Here is a 17,760-nt window from a genome sequence, read left to right as displayed (position 1 = left end):
CTAAAAGTCCATCATTTCAATAGCCTAAATAATAGTAATATTAACTTTGGCTCATACCCTAATTTGGCTCAATCATAAATGAACGAAAGCTCGGTTCGATTTCAGATTTCCGTGTGCCTGGCGGCCCTCGTATTAACGATAGCCGCTGAAGAGAAGCGGACGAACACCGTCTCAGTATCCGCCAGCCCGACGGTGACTAAGGGCCACACAGTCAACAAGCTAGTGAAGGTCCTGGAGAAGTACGGACTCGAGGAGCAGCGAAGCCTGAAGAAGGTCTACCTGAGCAACAGGTCGATCACTTGCAACGATGGGTCGCAGGCGGGATTTTACCTGCGGAAGTCGCACGGCTCTCAGAGATGGATCATTTACCTGGAAGGCGGCTGGTACTGCTACGACCACAAGAGTTGTAGGAACAGGTGGCTCAGGTTGAGGCATCTGATGACGTCGACCCAGTGGCCTGAGACACGCGACGGTGAGTAACTTGCGTGCCGCTCCGCCTATACCCGACACTTTCTAACGTTTCCGCAATCCTGGCCTCGCACGACCAATTTCGCAACACGGTACGTCGTCGCATTGTTCGCCGAAAGGGAAACGACGACGACGACGACGTATCGATGAAACGTTATGACTTAAATAACTTTGATAATATTTAATGATTGCAGTTGGCGGCTTATTGTCATCGAATCCGGAGGAGAATCCATACTGGTGGAACGCGAATCACGTGTAGGTATTGTCCGTCTGTATACTTATATTTAATAGAGAAATTTTCATAGCTTGCTGTACTGCTCATCGATTTAGAAAGACGAATAACATACGGGCTGTCCCAAAACTAGTATAACATATTGAAATGGAGGTTCCTGACGTAATTTTAAACAATATTTTCCTTAGCGAAAAAGTTGTCCGTGGCGTGGTTGAGGAGTTATTAAGAAAAAACCCCGACCAATGAGAGCGCTCGGTTGACGCGATCTACGAATCGGGAGCGTTGGCTCGGATCCGAACGCTTGGCCAATCAACAATCTATTATTTACGTAGATAACCGGTTCGATTATTACAAATCTTCATTCTTAACTCATCCTGTCAATATCGTCCTCCATTTTGTATTTTGCATCATTTTTAATCTTCGATCTCTGCTTATCCTTACTAATTCCAGCCCCCTCCACTGTTCCGAGTGTATACAGATTATTTCAAAATTAGTATAACATATTGAAATGGGAGATTCCTGACGTAATTTTAAACAACATTTTCCTTAGCGAAAAAGTTGTCCTAGATGTGGTTGAGGAGTTATTAACAAAAAACCCTCGACCAATCAGAGCGCTCGGTTGGCGCGATCTCCGAATCGGAAGCGTTGGCTCGGATCTGAACGCACGGCCTATCAACAATCTATCTTTTCCCCATCCATTCCATTTGAATAACGATTAAATGTATTAATTGTTATTAATTTCCTTGCATTGTTATTCATGTAGTTTATTATTCATTATTTTCTTAAAACGCTTCGTCTTGAGCGGAGCGCTTGTTCACGCGTCAAAAGCCGAGCGTCCGGATTGGAAGCTCGCGCCAACCGAGCACTCTGATTGGTCGGGGTTTTTTGTTAATAACTCTTCAACCACGCCTCGGATAATTTTTTCTCTAAGGAAAATGTTGTTTAAAATTACGTCAGGAACCTTCCATTTTAATATCTTACACTAGTTTTGGAACGCCCTGTATATTCGTAACGTGGTTCAATTATTTTTACAGTTTCGTTCCGTATTGCACGAGCGATAGCTGGAGTGGTACCAGGTCCTCGGCGAACGATATGTTTTCTTTTATGGGGGCGGAGATCGTGACGCAAGTGATACGAGATCTCGTTCCCCTCGGACTCGAGAACGCGAGTTCTCTTCTGATGGCTGGTAGCAGCGCCGGCGGAACCGGCGTCATGCTGAATTTAGATCACGTGCGCAATTTGATTCATTATAAACTAGGTAAGACGCTAAAATCTCCGTCAATTGCGAACTTTACACGTTTGACAATATTAAATTTCGTTGTTTTTCATGAAGGTTTGAGATTCGTCGATATAAGGGGTGTGTCGGATTCGGGGTGGTTCCTCGACAGGGCGCCATATTCGTCGAACGGTTTGTCATCGGTCGACGCTGTCCGCAAGGGAATGGAATTCTGGAAAGCACGAATGCCCGACAATTGCGTCGCGAAGTATCCAACAGAGCCATGGAGGTGTTACTTCGGTTATCGGTTGTATCCAACGTTGACCGGTACGCGAACTTCCATTTCGTTAATCAATCCACTCGCTCGTTGGGACTTCATTCATTTAAACAATTCGCAGTACCTCTGTTCGTTTTCCAATGGCTGTTCGACGAGGCGCAGATGTCGGCGGACAACGTCGGTGCACCGGTTACGAAGCAGCAATGGGATTACATACACAAGATGGGTGACAGTCTGCGACAGACCTTCGAAAACGTTACTGCGGTCTTTGCCCCTAGCTGCATTAGTCATAGCATCCTGACGAAGAGGGATTGGCAATTGGTTAAAATAGACGAGGTCTCCTTGTCGCAGGCTTTGTACTGTTGGGAGCAAATGTCGTCCGATCCCCGAAACGAGTAAGCAACACTTTTTCGATACACAATTATTTGCACACAAACTCCACAATTGAATAATAATAGTAAACTTAAAGCACACCACGCACAGTTCACAATTGTCTTGCAAGAAACGATTTACGTTACGATCCCTGTAAGCCATTGTTCGAGTCACGGGAACCATTTCTTGTTAATTTCAGTACTCGTTCGAGGATCGAAACGAACCAGCCGTGCGCGAAGTCGATGCGGAAACTGCTCAGATCCGGACTGACTAAAGGAAACGGAACTCCGTTCGAGCTGGGAAGAAACAGAAAGCACGAGCCTGCGGTGAAGTTTCAGAGAGTTGGCTCGGCGTTGATCAACAAACTGAACGCGGGGAAAACCTTGCAATCGACCATTCTAACGGAGAACAAAAAGAGGAAGAGGCGCAAGCACAAAGGCAGGCGAAGGGAGAGGAACAAGGGAACGAGAATCAAGAAGAACCACGAGCGGAAGAAAGTTGCAGGTAAGATTCGTGTTAAACCTATTAAGAGGGCGCAATTCTGCTGCAAACACTTGTTTTTTACTTGTAGAATTAGAGAAAATGAAATATGAGTCGATCAACGATTCCATTTCTGATTGTCGAATTCATTATGGATTAATGTACTTAACGACAGATTGGATCGCGCGAAATTGCAGGTCGCCGGAAGGGTAACAAGCAGAACAACGAGAACAACCACACGGGCATGTTCAACGGGACCAGACCGCAGCGATCTGTGATACCATCTGGCAAACGGAGGTGCGTCCAGGGCTGCCACTTCCGATTAATCGAACGTTGCACTTGGCCACAGTGCAATCACAGCTGCCCGAAGTTGCACAACCCGTTCACCGGCGAGGAGATGGACTTCATCGAGCTGTTGAAGAGTTTCGGCCTCGATATGAAGAGCGTGGCGAACGCGCTGGGCATCGACATACAAACGCTGAACACTATGGACCACGAGGAACTTCTGAACCTCCTTACGCAAAGAGCGAATTAACTGTTCGCCACGAAATTAAAGCGAAAGACGTATCTACCGTGTCTCTAAAGTAGTAAATTATGGACCTAAAATACGGTGCACTGTTGCCGGGATTTGTGACTGGATGCGGAAGGGGTATCTAAGATTTCAGCCATTTTGTATAGTCAAGTGGCGCACTCTTCACGTAACGTGCACGTATCTCCATGATAGCGTCCATGGCTATGGTAGCGGTGAAAAAGTTACAAGCTTTCGATTTAGAGGACGGCAACAACACTAGTTGACTATAAAAATGGCCGACTTGACTGAAAGCTTCACTTCTGGAAGTTTATACACCGTCCTTCACATCCGTGGTAGTAACGGACTGTTGTTTTGTGTTTGAGATTCTCGAAAGATGACCAAATTGTATGTACATAGCGTGTTAGAATTTCTATGCGAATTTGATGTTCTTCCAACGAGATGTTTAATTTAAAAGAATTTTACGACTTCGATCGTTGGTCCGTTCGCGTGTGAAGTTTCACGTTACTCGTCGCGGGTACTTTAATTTATTTCATAGCTTGTAGGCAGAGTAAACGGGCACACAATCATGTTACGAATTAATTCGCTTCGCGGTGACACCGTTTATCATCGATCGACACGTTTCTGTATCAGCCACGAGGCTCGATCTTTTACCCACCAAAATGTCTCTTCCTCCTGAACATTTGTACCTGGTACGTAGAGAACAGAACGTTCGTAGAACGATTTACCGATGAATACCATTGCCACGAACGATGCCTTTCTATTTTGGCAAGAAGGAAATTGTATTAGGAGCACAAATAAGTTTCCGCCGTTTTTCATCTTAAATTGGGCATTTATTGTGAAAGAACGGTACCTTACGTTATATTCAAAGTAATATCCACCGCTGGTTACTACTTTTTCCCATCTATCTGACAATATTCGAATACCGCGTCGGAAGAACGCTTTATCTTTTGACGCTAGCCATAAATCGACCCAATTTTTGGTATCTTCATACGATGTGAAGTGCTGCTCAGACAGGCCATGCGTCATCGATCGAAATAAGTAGTAATCAGAAGGAGCAATATCTGATGAATACAGCGGGTGGGGTAAAACTTCCCAATTAAGTGTTACCAAGTAGGTTTTGGCTGGTGCCGCAACATGAGGACGATCATTATCATGCAGAAGAATGATTTCGTCATGTCTGGAGTAATAATGGGCGCGTTTTTCCTTGAGTGCTCGGCTCAATTTCATCAACTGAGTTCGGTAGAGAGCCCCAGTAATGATTTCGTTCGTTTTCATTCAATAATGCTTCCAATTCCGCGTCTTCGTACACTATCGGCCTTCCACTACGTTCTTTGTCTTCGACACCAAATTCACTGTTCTTAAACTTTTGAAACCACTCACGACGACTTCTCTCACTTAATGCAGTCTTACCATATGCTTCTACGAGCAATCGATGCACTTCAGCTGCAGATTTCATCAAATTAAAAAAGTAAATCAGAACTTCCGGCAAATGACGTTTATTTGGCTCAAAATTCGACATTTTCGCACGAAAAAAATATACGACGCTAATAAACAATCGCTAATATTTCGATATTATGTTGTTGACAAATATGCAACTTTAAGATATGACGTCTTACATCTGGCACTAGCCACCATGATTTACTGGTTGCGCTATCTGATTTCGAACGGCGGAGACTTATTTGTACACCCGATATTACAACGAACTTACGTGTACTTAAGAAAATTCGCAACCGGAACGTTCAGTATTAACACTGCCGGCTTATAGTCGATGCTCGCCGATACCGAACGGGGCAAACGGGATAAAGAACGTTGAACTCGACGCGGGATAACGCGCGCGCCTAAATCGAGTTTCGCGAATTGATCCCCGATAGGAAGGCAGGCCGACCGACAAACCAGCTTCATAGACTGATTAAATTATCTACCTCAACGAATCAAATCGTATTAACGTCCTTTTCTGTACTATAAACGGCGATTAGCGGAGTTTAAACGGTGGCAAGAATTAATTAAGTCTGTAGATTTAAATCGCGGACACGAGACGCCGGTGCGCAGTCGCGTCTAACTGTATCCAACCACTGTAATATATATACTCGTCGAACTAATTAATTATTTATTTAAAGCGGCAGGAGTGCGTTTACGGGGGCGAGCGAGAGGAGTGAGACTCCTCGATCGAGCGTTTAATTTATTTCCGAAACCGACTCCCCGTTCTCTCTTGCATTCCCGCAAAGAAATATTGTTATTTTGTACTGGCGTGAAAGTCTGTAAATAAATTGTATATCTGTTGTACCGAACGAGCCCTGCGGATTGGTTTTCATTTCGTCGATCTGGTGAAACGTCACTTCCACGTTGCTCCTCTTGATGTTCCAAAAACACGTGTCCGGGCGAACAATCGTGAACAATTTCGAACGCAGATCCAGGGCGATCCGTCACAGGATCGAACAGAATCGGAGCTAAGCGGCGCGATCGGCAAACGTCGCAGCGGGTAACGATAAATCGAGTCGACCGCACCTGTACCTAATCATCATCCTGTTAGCAGTGACGACCCGCTCCCCGCGGCCCCTCCCGGTCCGCTTGCTCGAGGGTGATAATTCAATGTAGAATCAGAGCCCGTCCCCCCGGTCCCGGTGGAGAGATCCGTCGATGCCCGCGCGTACGCTTCGATCCTCTGCGAGCCCTCCCGGCCGCAGTCGTTGTCGTCTCGAAACTATATGTTCAACGGCGTACGCAGGAAATGGTGTTTAATGCCGACGGGTCAGCTCGGGCCTGACCTCCGGTGGTTGGACGACGGCCGATGGGATGACCGGGCGGCGGACAGAGAAAAACGCAGCGTGTTCCGTCGGACGGGCGACGAGGACAGCGACGACGGTGGTCCCCACCGAGGCAATTGACGTGTCCGAGGAAGTGGAAGGATGGCACAATGTGCTTGAATGTCACATAAGCGAGTGGGTTCTATATTAAACTGGTCCGGTTACAGCTCGTTCGGTTCTCCATCGTTCAGTCGGTGGACTGTCTCCGGGCCGGTTGCCGGGATAACGCGATCGACGTTCCTCTTTACTCGTTACCGTGTCGTTCCCGAAAAAGTGGTAAGCGCTCGCCGAAACTGCGAGGACCGCGAGCGATGAGCCGATCGAGCGGCTTCCGATCCCCTTGAAAGCTGTCTGGCGAAAAAGGGAAACGGGAAAGCGGTGGACTCGCTTCTCTGGGCGGGCAACGAACCGCGGCTGAATGCTCGATCGACCGTCGAGAAACAAGGAGAACCGGGACTCGAGGGACTCCTGGCGATCGACTCGCTGCGTCCAAAGTGGCCGCGAGGTGTAAGTGTGTAGCTATTGCACCTCAAATACTGTACAGTCGCTTCCCATACTCTTCATTTCTTTAATATGATATCATATTCTTAATATCTGACACAGTTTAGTCGACATGCACGATCCTGTTTCTTTTAGCGAACATAAATAAACGTCGACGGTGTCGTGAGGCGCGTTTGGGCGCTTAAGTACCTTTCCGATAAAATAGCATTACTCAATGATGCTGAAAGCAGTGATATTGCTGTTTCTTCATTTATTCTGCGACATCGGTAAGCGGAAACGTCGATCTCGTTCACTTACTGTACACTCTCTCTCTCTCTGACTGAACAGATAAAACACCTGACGTTCACGATTCTAGCATTGGCAGCGCAATGCGGAAAGGTATGGCTAACAGTCTCCTCGTTGTGGAGACCAATCGCTGCCAGCGACAAGGTGGTCGACGCTGAGCTCGAAGTAAATTGGGACCTCGATTGCCCATCGAGCACAGGATACCCAGATACCATCAAGGTGTTCACTGCTGACCCAGCACATAGTAATAAGTTTTGTTTGCTTCTCTCGAACCTCGTAACTCGTGATTCAAGGTTTAATATTGATGTACTTTCTCCACAATAATTTCGATTGCTATTTTTTTATAAATATTAGTTATTAAAAAATCTTTGGAAACGCGTAAGCAAAATTAAAGCCTCGAAGTTGCATCGATATCGGTCGACACAATCATCGACATTGTGCTTGTAGACAAAACGGTGAAGCCGAAGTTGACTCTAACTTCGTTACAACACCCGCGGGGTTATTATCGAACGAACATCACGGTCGGCCGTCCCCCACTTCCGGGTGGATGGGACACTAAGGACGGCGCGACACTTCCTGGTCCTCATTGCTTGAAACATCACGCTGCTCTTTACAAGGATGGGGCTATTCTCACCAGTTCCTGTTTGCAGATCTGGCCGACGTGGATGTATGACTTGAGGTAATGAATCAATCGTTTAATCGACGTAACACGAGGATTCAACACGGGATTTTAAATGACACAGTTTTAATAACGACACTATGCTTCTGTGTTTTTTTCTCGGACCCTTAGGAGACAATTAGGGAGGCTTCCAATAGGAAGCTTAATGATCCCCGGGACGCATAATTCCGGATGTTACAAGCACGGCGACCTGACACGACGGGATGCGTTCCAGAGATACCTACTAACACAGGATCGTGACGTGTGGACGCAATTAGTCCACGGTATAAGGTATTTGGATATCAGAGTTGGTTACTATCCGTCGATCCCGAACGGCACCGCCATCGAGGAGGGCAACCACATAAGCAGATTCTGGATCAATCATGACGTCATCCGGATTACCCCCCTCGCCACCGTTATCAAAGACGTGAGAAACTTTTTGAACGTCGCTAGGGGAGAGGTAGTCATTATGGACTTTCATAGGTAAATTGATAAAATAGTATAACACCGACAATTTGTTGATCGATAATAACGCGAGAACGTTCTCATGCTCGCAATTCAATTGAATACAATCTTCTTATCGAGTAAATCAGGCAGAGAATAGTATTTTTAAAGGGACTTACCAGTGTGATCACATAAAATTTAGGTCATTTTTGGGAATTTTTTTTAAGAAAACTATTCTATAGAATCTTTTTAAACTTTATGGATGTATTTGCCTATAAATGAACTGTGTGAAATAATTTTTTCGTACAAAAATAACTAAAGGCGACTAAGTTATGCGTTTTCTCCTGAGACACCAAAAAAAAGTGCCTCAACTAAAATGAAAAAATGATCAAATGAAATTCGATTTTTTTATAGCTTCACATTGGTAAGGCCCTTTATTAAACAGATACCCGTGTTATATAACAATCGCAACGAGCAGAAAGATATGATTATGATGATCGCAGATTTCCCGTGGGATTCGAGGACAATAGACACCGTCGATTAGCCATGATCCTCTTACGAGAGTTCGAAGACTTAATCTTGAAGCCTGACAGGGGGGTCGAAGGTCTTGGTCCGACCTTGAATGACATTTGGACTGGTGGCAAGCGTTTGATAATTTGTTACGGCGATAAACACACAGTTAATGGTAAATTGACCATTAGCCTTTACTAACTTCACTCCCATTTTCAATGGAACTACCATTTCCTATTTGCTGATACTCCAATTTCGCCGAACTGCGACTGTAAGCCGATTCCATTTCTAGAGTACGATTGGCTCTGGCCGCCGATGTATCAAGCCTGGGGTAACCAGCAGACGGTGGAAGGACTATTCAAGTACCTGGACAAAGTCATCATTGGGCCGAAGAAGTCGCGGAACAGCCAGAACCCGTTATGGTCGGTGATGGCCGAGCTGACGCCGTACCCGTTGGACATAATCTTCAATTTATCCGGCGGACTGCGGCAGATGGCCGACTCGGTGAATAGGAATCTCACGTACAAGTTCCAGGAGGAATGGTGGAAGGAAACGAACATCGTCGCGTCCGACTTCTTCCTCGGGAACAATCTTATCGACGTGTCGATACAGTCGAACATAAAGAAGAGCAACATCGCCCAGTGGCGCTTGTAAGCTAATTAGATGCGGTTTCAAGGGAAGAAGGTCACAGAAAATTAAATAAAATGGCAAGTGTAGAAATAAGTAGAAATACTTAGGAGTTCAAGAAACGAGGTCGACGATTTGTTCGTAAATTACAAAGGTTTTAGCAGATAGGATTTATCGATCCATCGTGATAAAGAAACGTAGGGTAACCGAGTATGTAAATTAAGAACTAAAATAAATATCAACACATGTACCTATGAAAAACGAACCCGTTTTTTATACCTAAGCAATTCCTCTAAGATTTCAATAATTCTCCGTCTTCGACATCTAAGTTCGTCAATGTTTGCTCACTTCCAATCGACGAGTACGAATAAACGGAAACGTCCGAAACAAATGCCGCGACAGTTGCCGGGACGAGCTTGGCGCGGGTCGATTTGACTTCCAAATAAACACCGTAGAAAGTGAGATCACGTTCGCAACACCGCTCTTCGAGGCAGTCGATCGTCCGGTAGCAGCGACCGACGACGAATCGATGCGAAGTGAATCTGAACCTGAACGCGGCTGTCGTCCGTCGATCCTCTCAACAGGAGCGATCTTCTTCTTGCGTTCGAGCTAACTTTCTAACACGCTTCCAGCGCGTCGATACACTCCCGCTGGCTTAACTCTTGTTTCACCGCGCTCCTCGCCGTTCGTCACTTTATCGCGACGTTGATAAACGGTGCTCCTCTCGCGCGTACGAGGATCCGGGAATAGTGCACGCAACGGGGCGAAAGAAACGTTGAGAAAATAACGAGCCACGCCAGCTATTCTTCCGGTTTCACTCCGCGCTGCAGAAACGAGCCGACGTGAAACAATGGTGAACAATCTCGCGAGTCAACCGAGAGAACTGTGGGCCGTTTACGCTTGGTGGTCGTGCGTTCTCGTTCTAAAGATGAACGCCCTGACGTGGTTCACAGGCCAAATTCGTGTGGCTCGACAGGTACTTCCTTTATGAAAATCCTGTAATTCGTTAACACATCGATTTTATACGATCCATTCCCATCTTGATCTTATCTTATGCGCATAGCAAATTTAAATAGACGTCTTATCAAAATTATTAAGCTTCAACAGTTTATCGAATTAACCTATGCACAGTCAAGCGTCGCTTATCGCAACGGAAATAATTCCTGATGTGTAGTTAACTACTTGTTTACATACACAAACAAGTACACACGCATGGCCTCTAATAGGTTAAATTTCGTTATCGGAGAACGACGTTATTAACTCCAGTTTTATTTTGATCGATAAATCGGACGATATCGTGACTCAGTAATTATGGTACACAGTTGACGCAATGAATTTCAGGTGATCCATAGCGAGGAGGACAGAATGTGGTTCAACGGTCCCGATGTAATTTTATGCCCGACAGGGGGCGGCCACGAGGACGTTGATCGCATCCGATCCGCGCATCGCCACGATCTTGAAACCGTACTGACTTATCTCCTAATTACACCGATATGGCTGAGCACGTCGCCGTCGTTTCCTCTAGCTAGACTGATCCTACCCTGTTTTGCAATAGTCAGCGTGTCGCGCACGCTTCTGCACATGAAAACTGTCAACCTGCACCGTTCTTGTAAAACGATACTATCCGCTCTCGAATATTCCATTCTGATTTACATGTCCGTCGAAGCTGCACTCCATTATGCGTTTTAAATCGAACGTTTCCAACCGCTTTGTACACACGATCATACGTCCATTGTATAATAAAACACTTCATGCTTCAATAAATTAAATATACCAATACAATAATGTGGGTTTGTGATGAACTGGGTTGGCAAGAAAGTAATTACAATATTTGTGAAATCTGTCAGAATGAACGATTAAATTTTCATTCCTAATTACTATGTCAATGATCGATTAAAATTTAAGAAGGTTTAATCGCTAATGCGGTGATAAAAAAATCTGTACATTATCTCTTTATTGTTCATTAACTGTTAGATCAGTATCTATTTTTTTTAATCGATAAGTCGAATAGATAACGGCAACAGAAAAAAGACTATACACTGTGTTTTCCTCGAGCATCCTTCTGCTTCTTAATTCTTAATTAATGAATGAAAGAAACCGCGAAATGAATTAATTACACTGTCTCATACAGCCATTATGCATGCACATAGCACAATATAATACAATATAAACCGCGATAAACTGAATCTCTAGTGCATCTAAAAATGGACGTCATCGTATCTTCATTATCATTCAATATAATAGATAAGTATTAAGCTTCTATAGATTACGACGTGTCCGTTGAGTTACGTCTTTGAGGTCAATAGTCAGTTATTAAGTTAATTTTGGGTTCGACTCGTGCAGATTCTCAATGCAACATGTATTGTAGTAGCGAGTCGACTGGCAAAGACAGTGCAGTGATTCCCCGAGTGGTTTTCAGTTAAACTCGTCCGAGGTTCAAGTCCCTCATAGCTAACGAGGCTCCTGATGAAATTCGGTAGGTTATATATTCGACTCCCAGCGAATTAGCATACAAATTACAATAGTCAATATGTTTTCTACACTTTTATAAAACGTGAACTTCGTACCTTAAATGTACACCAATCAGTTTTTTACTTAAGCCACTTCTTACCTGTTTAGTATTATAATTTATTCGGGATCCGGTGGATATATACGTAACCGCCGAGGATTCCAATATATAAAAAGGAATAAACGCGTCTGTGCTAGATCAATCAGGGACCTTGACTTATATTTAGTTTCCTCTTAGATATTTTCAAGAACACAATTCCGCGAAACAGTACAAGGTAACGCAGTACTAATTAAATATTTTTCTTTTAAACACACACATTTTTACGGTTTAAAGTAATTATGAATGTATTCCTTTTAATTGAATAATAATGAAGCATGCGTACTCTTACCGCAATTTTACATTAGGCACGCGCGCTCGGGCTCGGGCAGCACAATGTCCACCGCGTGTAATCTGATATAGTGAGTCAAGCGATAAGGCGAGAACGTTTACGATGGACAGTGACATTCGGCTGTTCGCGGAGCTAGATAAAAGTTCCGTGCACAGGCTGCTACAAATGGAAGTGTTCGTCTTCGACTGCATGTTCTTCTTCACGTTCCTCTATCTGTTCGTGTATTTAATCGGTCGACAGATTTAGAGGTTAGAACCGCGGGTGCTCCGCGACCCGTCGCGACTCGCGAGCCACTGAGGGCCGAAAAATAGCGACCACATATAGGAACGCGTGAATTTCGTAATCGTGCGCGAGTAAAATTTATAATGAAAGAAAAGGGAGTCTACCTGGTGGTGTAACTCGGTTTCTAGTCGACCGGAGAGGATGGAGATAGAAGAGGGAATCGTTCGTAAGCAGACACTCCGCGGCTTTCTGCGGCGCGTACCTCAGCGACTGTCGGAAGCCGTGGAACACTTCTTTTACGGGTAAGTTCTGCGACCAATTTCTCCCCAAAGAACACGATTCTTAAACACTGTGTTTTGCAGACTCGGACTGAGGATCGCACGGCAACCGAAGAGATGGCTCCTTACGAGTACTGTGATAGTATTAATTTCTCTCTCCGGTTTGTACTTCTTTCGACAAGAGAAGAACCCCGTGAAATTGTGGGTGCCACAGGATTCGGAGTTCGTTCGTGACACCGAATGGATGTTCGACAAATTCGGACAGGGTTTGAGAATGGAACACATGATAATGACAGCTGACGATGTGTTGATGCCAGAGATTCTTGCCAAGGTATCTTTCTTACATCGACTCCGTAGACATTAATAAAAATATTATTTATATATATTTTTCCTTCAGCTAAACGAAATAACAAAAGAAATTATTTCTGCACAAACGCCGGATCAGATTTTATGGACAGATGTATGTTTCAAGTAAGCAGTCTCCTGAGCATGTTATCAAACAGACACGATAGAGAATGATACAAGAAAAAAAAAACAATTAATTTATCTCTCTTACGTAGAGTACCTGTTGTATCAGGTATTGTACATAGAAAGAGACGCAGTGATGAGTTTGATGATTTCTTTGACGTTGAACCCGAGTCACAGATAAATAGTACCGCATTTGAACCCGCGGTTCACGCCGACTCTCAGCTCTATTGTAATATAGTGAACAACTTGCCGAAGGCTTGCCTTTTAAACAGTATTTTGGATGTATGGGAGTACGATACTAAGATGATCCTCGAAAAGTCTAAAGAGGAAATTATCAGTGATATAAATACTGCGAAAGTCAGTCCCACTTTGGGCCATCCGCTAAATTTCACTGAATTGCTGGGTGGCGTAACGAAGGACGAGAAGGGTAGAATTATCTCGGCTAAAGCTGTGACGACTCAATGGGCAGTTCACATAAATTTTTCAGAAGTAGATATGGACAACTTCGGCAATGATGTTGGAACAGCCGATTGGGTAAGGTAAGTTTGTTGAAAGGCCTGAATCATGATGTACCGATAAAACGCATAGATTCTAATTTTCAAACGACTTTTATGAAATTAATCAGTGAACAGAGTGTATTAGGTGTACGACTTTGTTGTACCAACGAAAGGCTGGTCAGCCAAAATGTGTACAGCTAGTAACAACGAAATTGAGCCAGCTACGTGCATGTGTTAGTCTCCCGTGAGGGGACAAAATTCAAAATGAGTAATAAGTCAACATCTTATTTTTTCGATGCTCGATCTCGCATTGATATTGTTGGATTTTAACATAATTTTTACGCGTCAAAATAAAAGTAATGTTAACGTACGCATATTACCATCACCTACATTGAAATTCTTTTTGTCGATCGCCTGTGATTGTTTCAGTCAGTTTTAATAGCTAATAGCCGGACTGGTCTCACCAAATACAGAGTATAACCTTAGAGTCGTGAATATTTAGTTTTTCCCCTGATTTTCTGCACTTGGGGTTATCATAATGAACCCATTTTTCGTTCCCAGTCACAATACGATGCAGAAATCCCTTCCGTCTTTCCCTTGCCAACAGCTATTCACAAGCAAACAAACGCCGTTCAACATCTCTCGGCTTCAACTCGTATGGCACCCAATTTCCTTGCTTCTAAATCACTCCCATGACTTTGAGGCGTTTTGAAATGGCTTGTTGAGTCACTCCCAATGATCCTGTCAATTCTTCTTGCGTTTGTCACGAATCTTGATTAAGGAATGCCTCCAATTCTGCATCTTCGAAAACCGTCTCTCTTCCACCGCCATGCCGGTCTTCGGCGTTAAAATCACCGTTGAAACCACTCGGCACGTTCTTTCACTAATGGCGGCATCACCATAAATATTTGAGAGCATTCGATGAACTCAACCGCAGATTTCTTCATATTGAAATAAAAAATTAAAACCTCCCACAAATGAGAATTTGTCTCGTAAACTGACATTTTGAATCGAGAATAACTATGATGCAGACACAAATCGATTAACATTTCGATAGTGTTATGTTTACAAATGCCTAAACTTATTGTATGACATCTACGATCAGAAGCAAAGTTGTACACCTAATAATATAATTGACTATTGTACGTCTCGAGCGTTTTATGATTTAGGCCTTGTACCGTTTTCAATGTGATTCTCATAAGACTGTCTCTAATTTATAATACTAATTCATTTTAATAAAATCACTTTTTTGTATCTGTTCTCCATTTTCTTGAAGTATTCAATCCTTGTATCATTTTAAACGTGACTCTCCTCAGACTGTCTCTCATTTATAATGCTAATTCATTTTAATGAAATCTCTGTTTTGTATCTGTTTTCTACAAAGTCATTCTTTTCCTCGAAGTATGCAAATCAATCGTTATATCATTTAGAACGCAATTCTACTAAGACTATTTTAATCTCATTGCTTTCCTCGAAGTATCAATTGTTATTCACTACACTGCAGGATAATGCGTTTAGGAATCAGGATAGCTTCTTGTTTGTAGGCAACCGACGATGTAATGAAGTGGGAGTTAACTTACTTAGATGTGTTGCATAAAAATGCAAAGTTGTTAAACAATAGAAACGATGCAAATGATACATCAGCTATTTGGTACGAAGCTGGTAGAAGCTTCGGCGATGTTACATTTGTGACGATGTTTGGAAATATGGATATATTGTCGATAGGATTCATTTTGATGTTCTTTTACGTTCTAGTCATATTTTCCGATTATAACTGGGTGGGATGGAGGGTAAGTCTTTCATGATCCTCCAAGAAGTGAACTCATTTGTATCGATTCCGATGTAAAAAATATGAATTCTTTTAGATCTACCTCACTATCGTTGGTCTCCTATGCGTGGGTGGTGCTTTCATAATGTCGATCAGTGTATGTTCCATACTCGGCATTCCCTACGGGCCAGTACACACTTCTTTGCCATTTTTATTATTAGCTCTTGGCGTAGACGATAATTTCTTGATAATGGCATCTTGGAAAGAAATACACGCGCATACGTCGAACCGAAATAGGCCGTTGGAAGAGAGAATAGCTTTAATGTTAGGTCACGCAGGATCGGCGATCATTATTACTTCTCTCACCGACGTTGTTGCATTCATTATTGGTGCATCCACCGTAAGATCCCATTTGTAATTAATTTTTCACATGTATAAGAAAAACGTATCCCATATCGTAATTGTACACATTTTTAGATATTGCCATCTCTGCAGTCGTTCTGTATTTATGCGGCGTGCGGAGTATTATTAACGTTTTTCTTTCAAATTACGTTTTACGTCGCGTTTTTCTGCATCGACGCACGGCGAATCGAGAATAAAAGAAATTCGATAATACCGTGCATCGTGCACGAGAATTTCACGCAGAAGTTTCCCAATCCGCAGGACGAACTACCAGCGAAGCTGATAACTAAATTATATTCGAACGTGGTTCTAACGATACCGGGTAAAATAGTTATAGTATTGATAACGATAGTTACAGCGTCGGCCGGAGTTGTGGGCATATTGCAATTGCAACAATGGTTCGATCCAGCTTGGTTCATACCGAGCCACACGTATCTGAGCAAATACATCGACGTACGTCGCAACGAATACCCGGAAGTCGGCTACGAAGCGATGATTCTTATGGGAGATTTTAACTACACCTCTGAATTCCCAAAGATAATAAATCTAGCCGAGAGATTCGCCAATTTGTCGACTGTACAAACTATAAATTCGTGGCCTAACGCTTTTGCGAAATTCGTCTGGGATTATTACCAAAAAGGTGAATTGATTATTAAAAGAATTAAAAATCTATGCCAGACGAATTAAAGAAACCATTCTTTTACTTGATAGATTTGCGGAATGTGACGCTTGAGGATACCAAATTTCGCAGTTATCTGTCGAAATTCTTATTCAGTCGGAACGGTGGAAAATACCAGCGGAACTTTCTTTTCAAGGATGCCTTAACGTGCGGTCAAGATACTCCTATGATCTCAGTATCCACTATAGATTTCATTTTTAAACGATTTCACGGACCTCATGAGTGGATCCCGGCCATGGATGGAAGCAAGCACGTGGCGCACGACGTCGGGATCGACGGTTTCGTCACGGTTTGGAGCGAAGTGTTCAGCTTGTGGGTCACCGACAAGCTGATCGCTCAGGAAGTGCAGCGCAACGTTTTATTGGCCTTGTTCTGTGTCATGGGAATGACTGGATTGTTGATCGCCGAGCTACAGACTTGCTTCTGGATCTTCTTGTGCGTGCTTCTTACGCTTTTAAACGTTTGCGGATTCATGTATTTCTGGGGATTGACGATCGACATCGCATCTTGCATCGGTGAGTTTGCATTCGCTTCTGAATTCTTGAAGGGGAGCGGTAGAAGTGTAAACGATGTTTTCTCAAATCGATTCACAGGCTTGGAACTGGGCATCGGTTTATGCGTGGACTACGCGGCTCACGTTGCACACGCGTTCATAAACGCGGCGAGCGAAACCGGGGGCGAAGATCGTACGAAAAGGGCGCACCTTGCTGTACGATACATCGGCGCAGCCGTTGCGTACGGCGCCGGTTCGACGTTACTCGCACTTTCCATGATGGCCTTCTGCGACAGTTACGTGTTTCACGCATTCTTGAGGATTTTTGTCTTAGTTATACTTTTCGGTCTCTGGCACGGACTGTTCCTTTTGCCTGTTATTTTAAGCACGATCGGACCGCGAAGCCTGCGGTCGCAAACGCAACCTCCGAAGAAACGAGGAGACGCCGGCGACGCTGTTACCAGTCCGTTGAACAAGGAGTCGGAGAGCTGAAGCGAACATTCTTTATCAATAATATTTATTTTTGGTTCAATAAACATACAAAATTATTACACTATCCGTACTATTAATCACACATTTATACAAAAATAATAATAATAATAAAGATCGGATAACTTAAAAACGGCATTATTTATATATATATATTTATA

General features: G+C 43.6%; 4 protein-coding genes across 5 annotated transcripts; all 4 read left to right on the top strand.

Annotated features, from left to right (window-relative positions):
• Positions 1-46: 46 nt before the first annotated feature.
• On the top strand, positions 47-6,056 carry Notum (palmitoleoyl-protein carboxylesterase notum). Its single transcript, XM_026815200.1, has 7 exons — positions 47-472; positions 663-723; positions 1,735-1,958; positions 2,034-2,243; positions 2,315-2,588; positions 2,765-3,069; positions 3,243-6,056. The coding sequence occupies exons 1-7, from the start codon at positions 79-81 to the stop codon at positions 3,578-3,580; spliced, it is 1,806 nt and encodes a 601-aa protein (XP_026671001.1). The 5' UTR covers positions 47-78; the 3' UTR covers positions 3,581-6,056.
• A 456-nt stretch (positions 6,057-6,512) lies between these two features.
• Positions 6,513-9,667, top strand: LOC108626816 (PI-PLC X domain-containing protein 1). The gene is made up of 7 exons (XM_018027710.2): positions 6,513-6,888; positions 7,018-7,148; positions 7,238-7,411; positions 7,615-7,846; positions 7,958-8,308; positions 8,773-8,954; positions 9,072-9,667. Exons 2-7 carry the CDS (start codon positions 7,097-7,099, stop codon positions 9,431-9,433), a joined length of 1,353 nt encoding a protein of 450 aa, XP_017883199.1. The 5' UTR covers positions 6,513-6,888; positions 7,018-7,096; the 3' UTR covers positions 9,434-9,667.
• A 307-nt stretch (positions 9,668-9,974) lies between these two features.
• LOC108626829 (prostaglandin E synthase) lies at positions 9,975-11,654 on the top strand. Its single transcript, XM_018027737.2, has 2 exons — positions 9,975-10,382; positions 10,748-11,654. Exons 1-2 carry the CDS (start codon positions 10,257-10,259, stop codon positions 11,093-11,095), a joined length of 474 nt encoding a protein of 157 aa, XP_017883226.1. The 5' UTR covers positions 9,975-10,256; the 3' UTR covers positions 11,096-11,654.
• A 136-nt stretch (positions 11,655-11,790) lies between these two features.
• LOC108626845 (patched domain-containing protein 3) lies at positions 11,791-17,666 on the top strand. 2 transcript variants are annotated; one of them, XM_026815213.1, is made up of 10 exons: positions 11,791-11,882; positions 12,714-12,827; positions 12,888-13,134; positions 13,201-13,274; positions 13,364-13,805; positions 15,313-15,558; positions 15,634-15,936; positions 16,014-16,578; positions 16,650-17,132; positions 17,211-17,666. In XM_026815213.1, exons 2-10 carry the CDS (start codon positions 12,727-12,729, stop codon positions 17,600-17,602), a joined length of 2,853 nt encoding a protein of 950 aa, XP_026671014.1. In that variant the 5' UTR covers positions 11,791-11,882; positions 12,714-12,726; the 3' UTR covers positions 17,603-17,666. The 2 variants fall into 2 exon arrangements, with proteins under 2 accessions (XP_026671014.1, XP_017883252.1); XM_018027763.2 differs by lacking the exon at positions 11,791-11,882 and adding an exon at positions 12,086-12,189.
• The last annotated feature ends 94 nt before the right edge of the window (positions 17,667-17,760 follow it).

The sequence above is a fragment of the Ceratina calcarata genome, unplaced genomic scaffold, assembly GCF_001652005.2.
Source record: "Ceratina calcarata isolate Rehan_Ccalc_2016 unplaced genomic scaffold, ASM165200v1 scaffold123.2, whole genome shotgun sequence".
Taxonomy (NCBI): domain Eukaryota; kingdom Metazoa; phylum Arthropoda; class Insecta; order Hymenoptera; family Apidae; genus Ceratina; species Ceratina calcarata.
The sequence above is the reverse complement of the archived record's forward strand: the minus strand, read 5'-3'. Positions and strand labels throughout refer to the sequence as shown.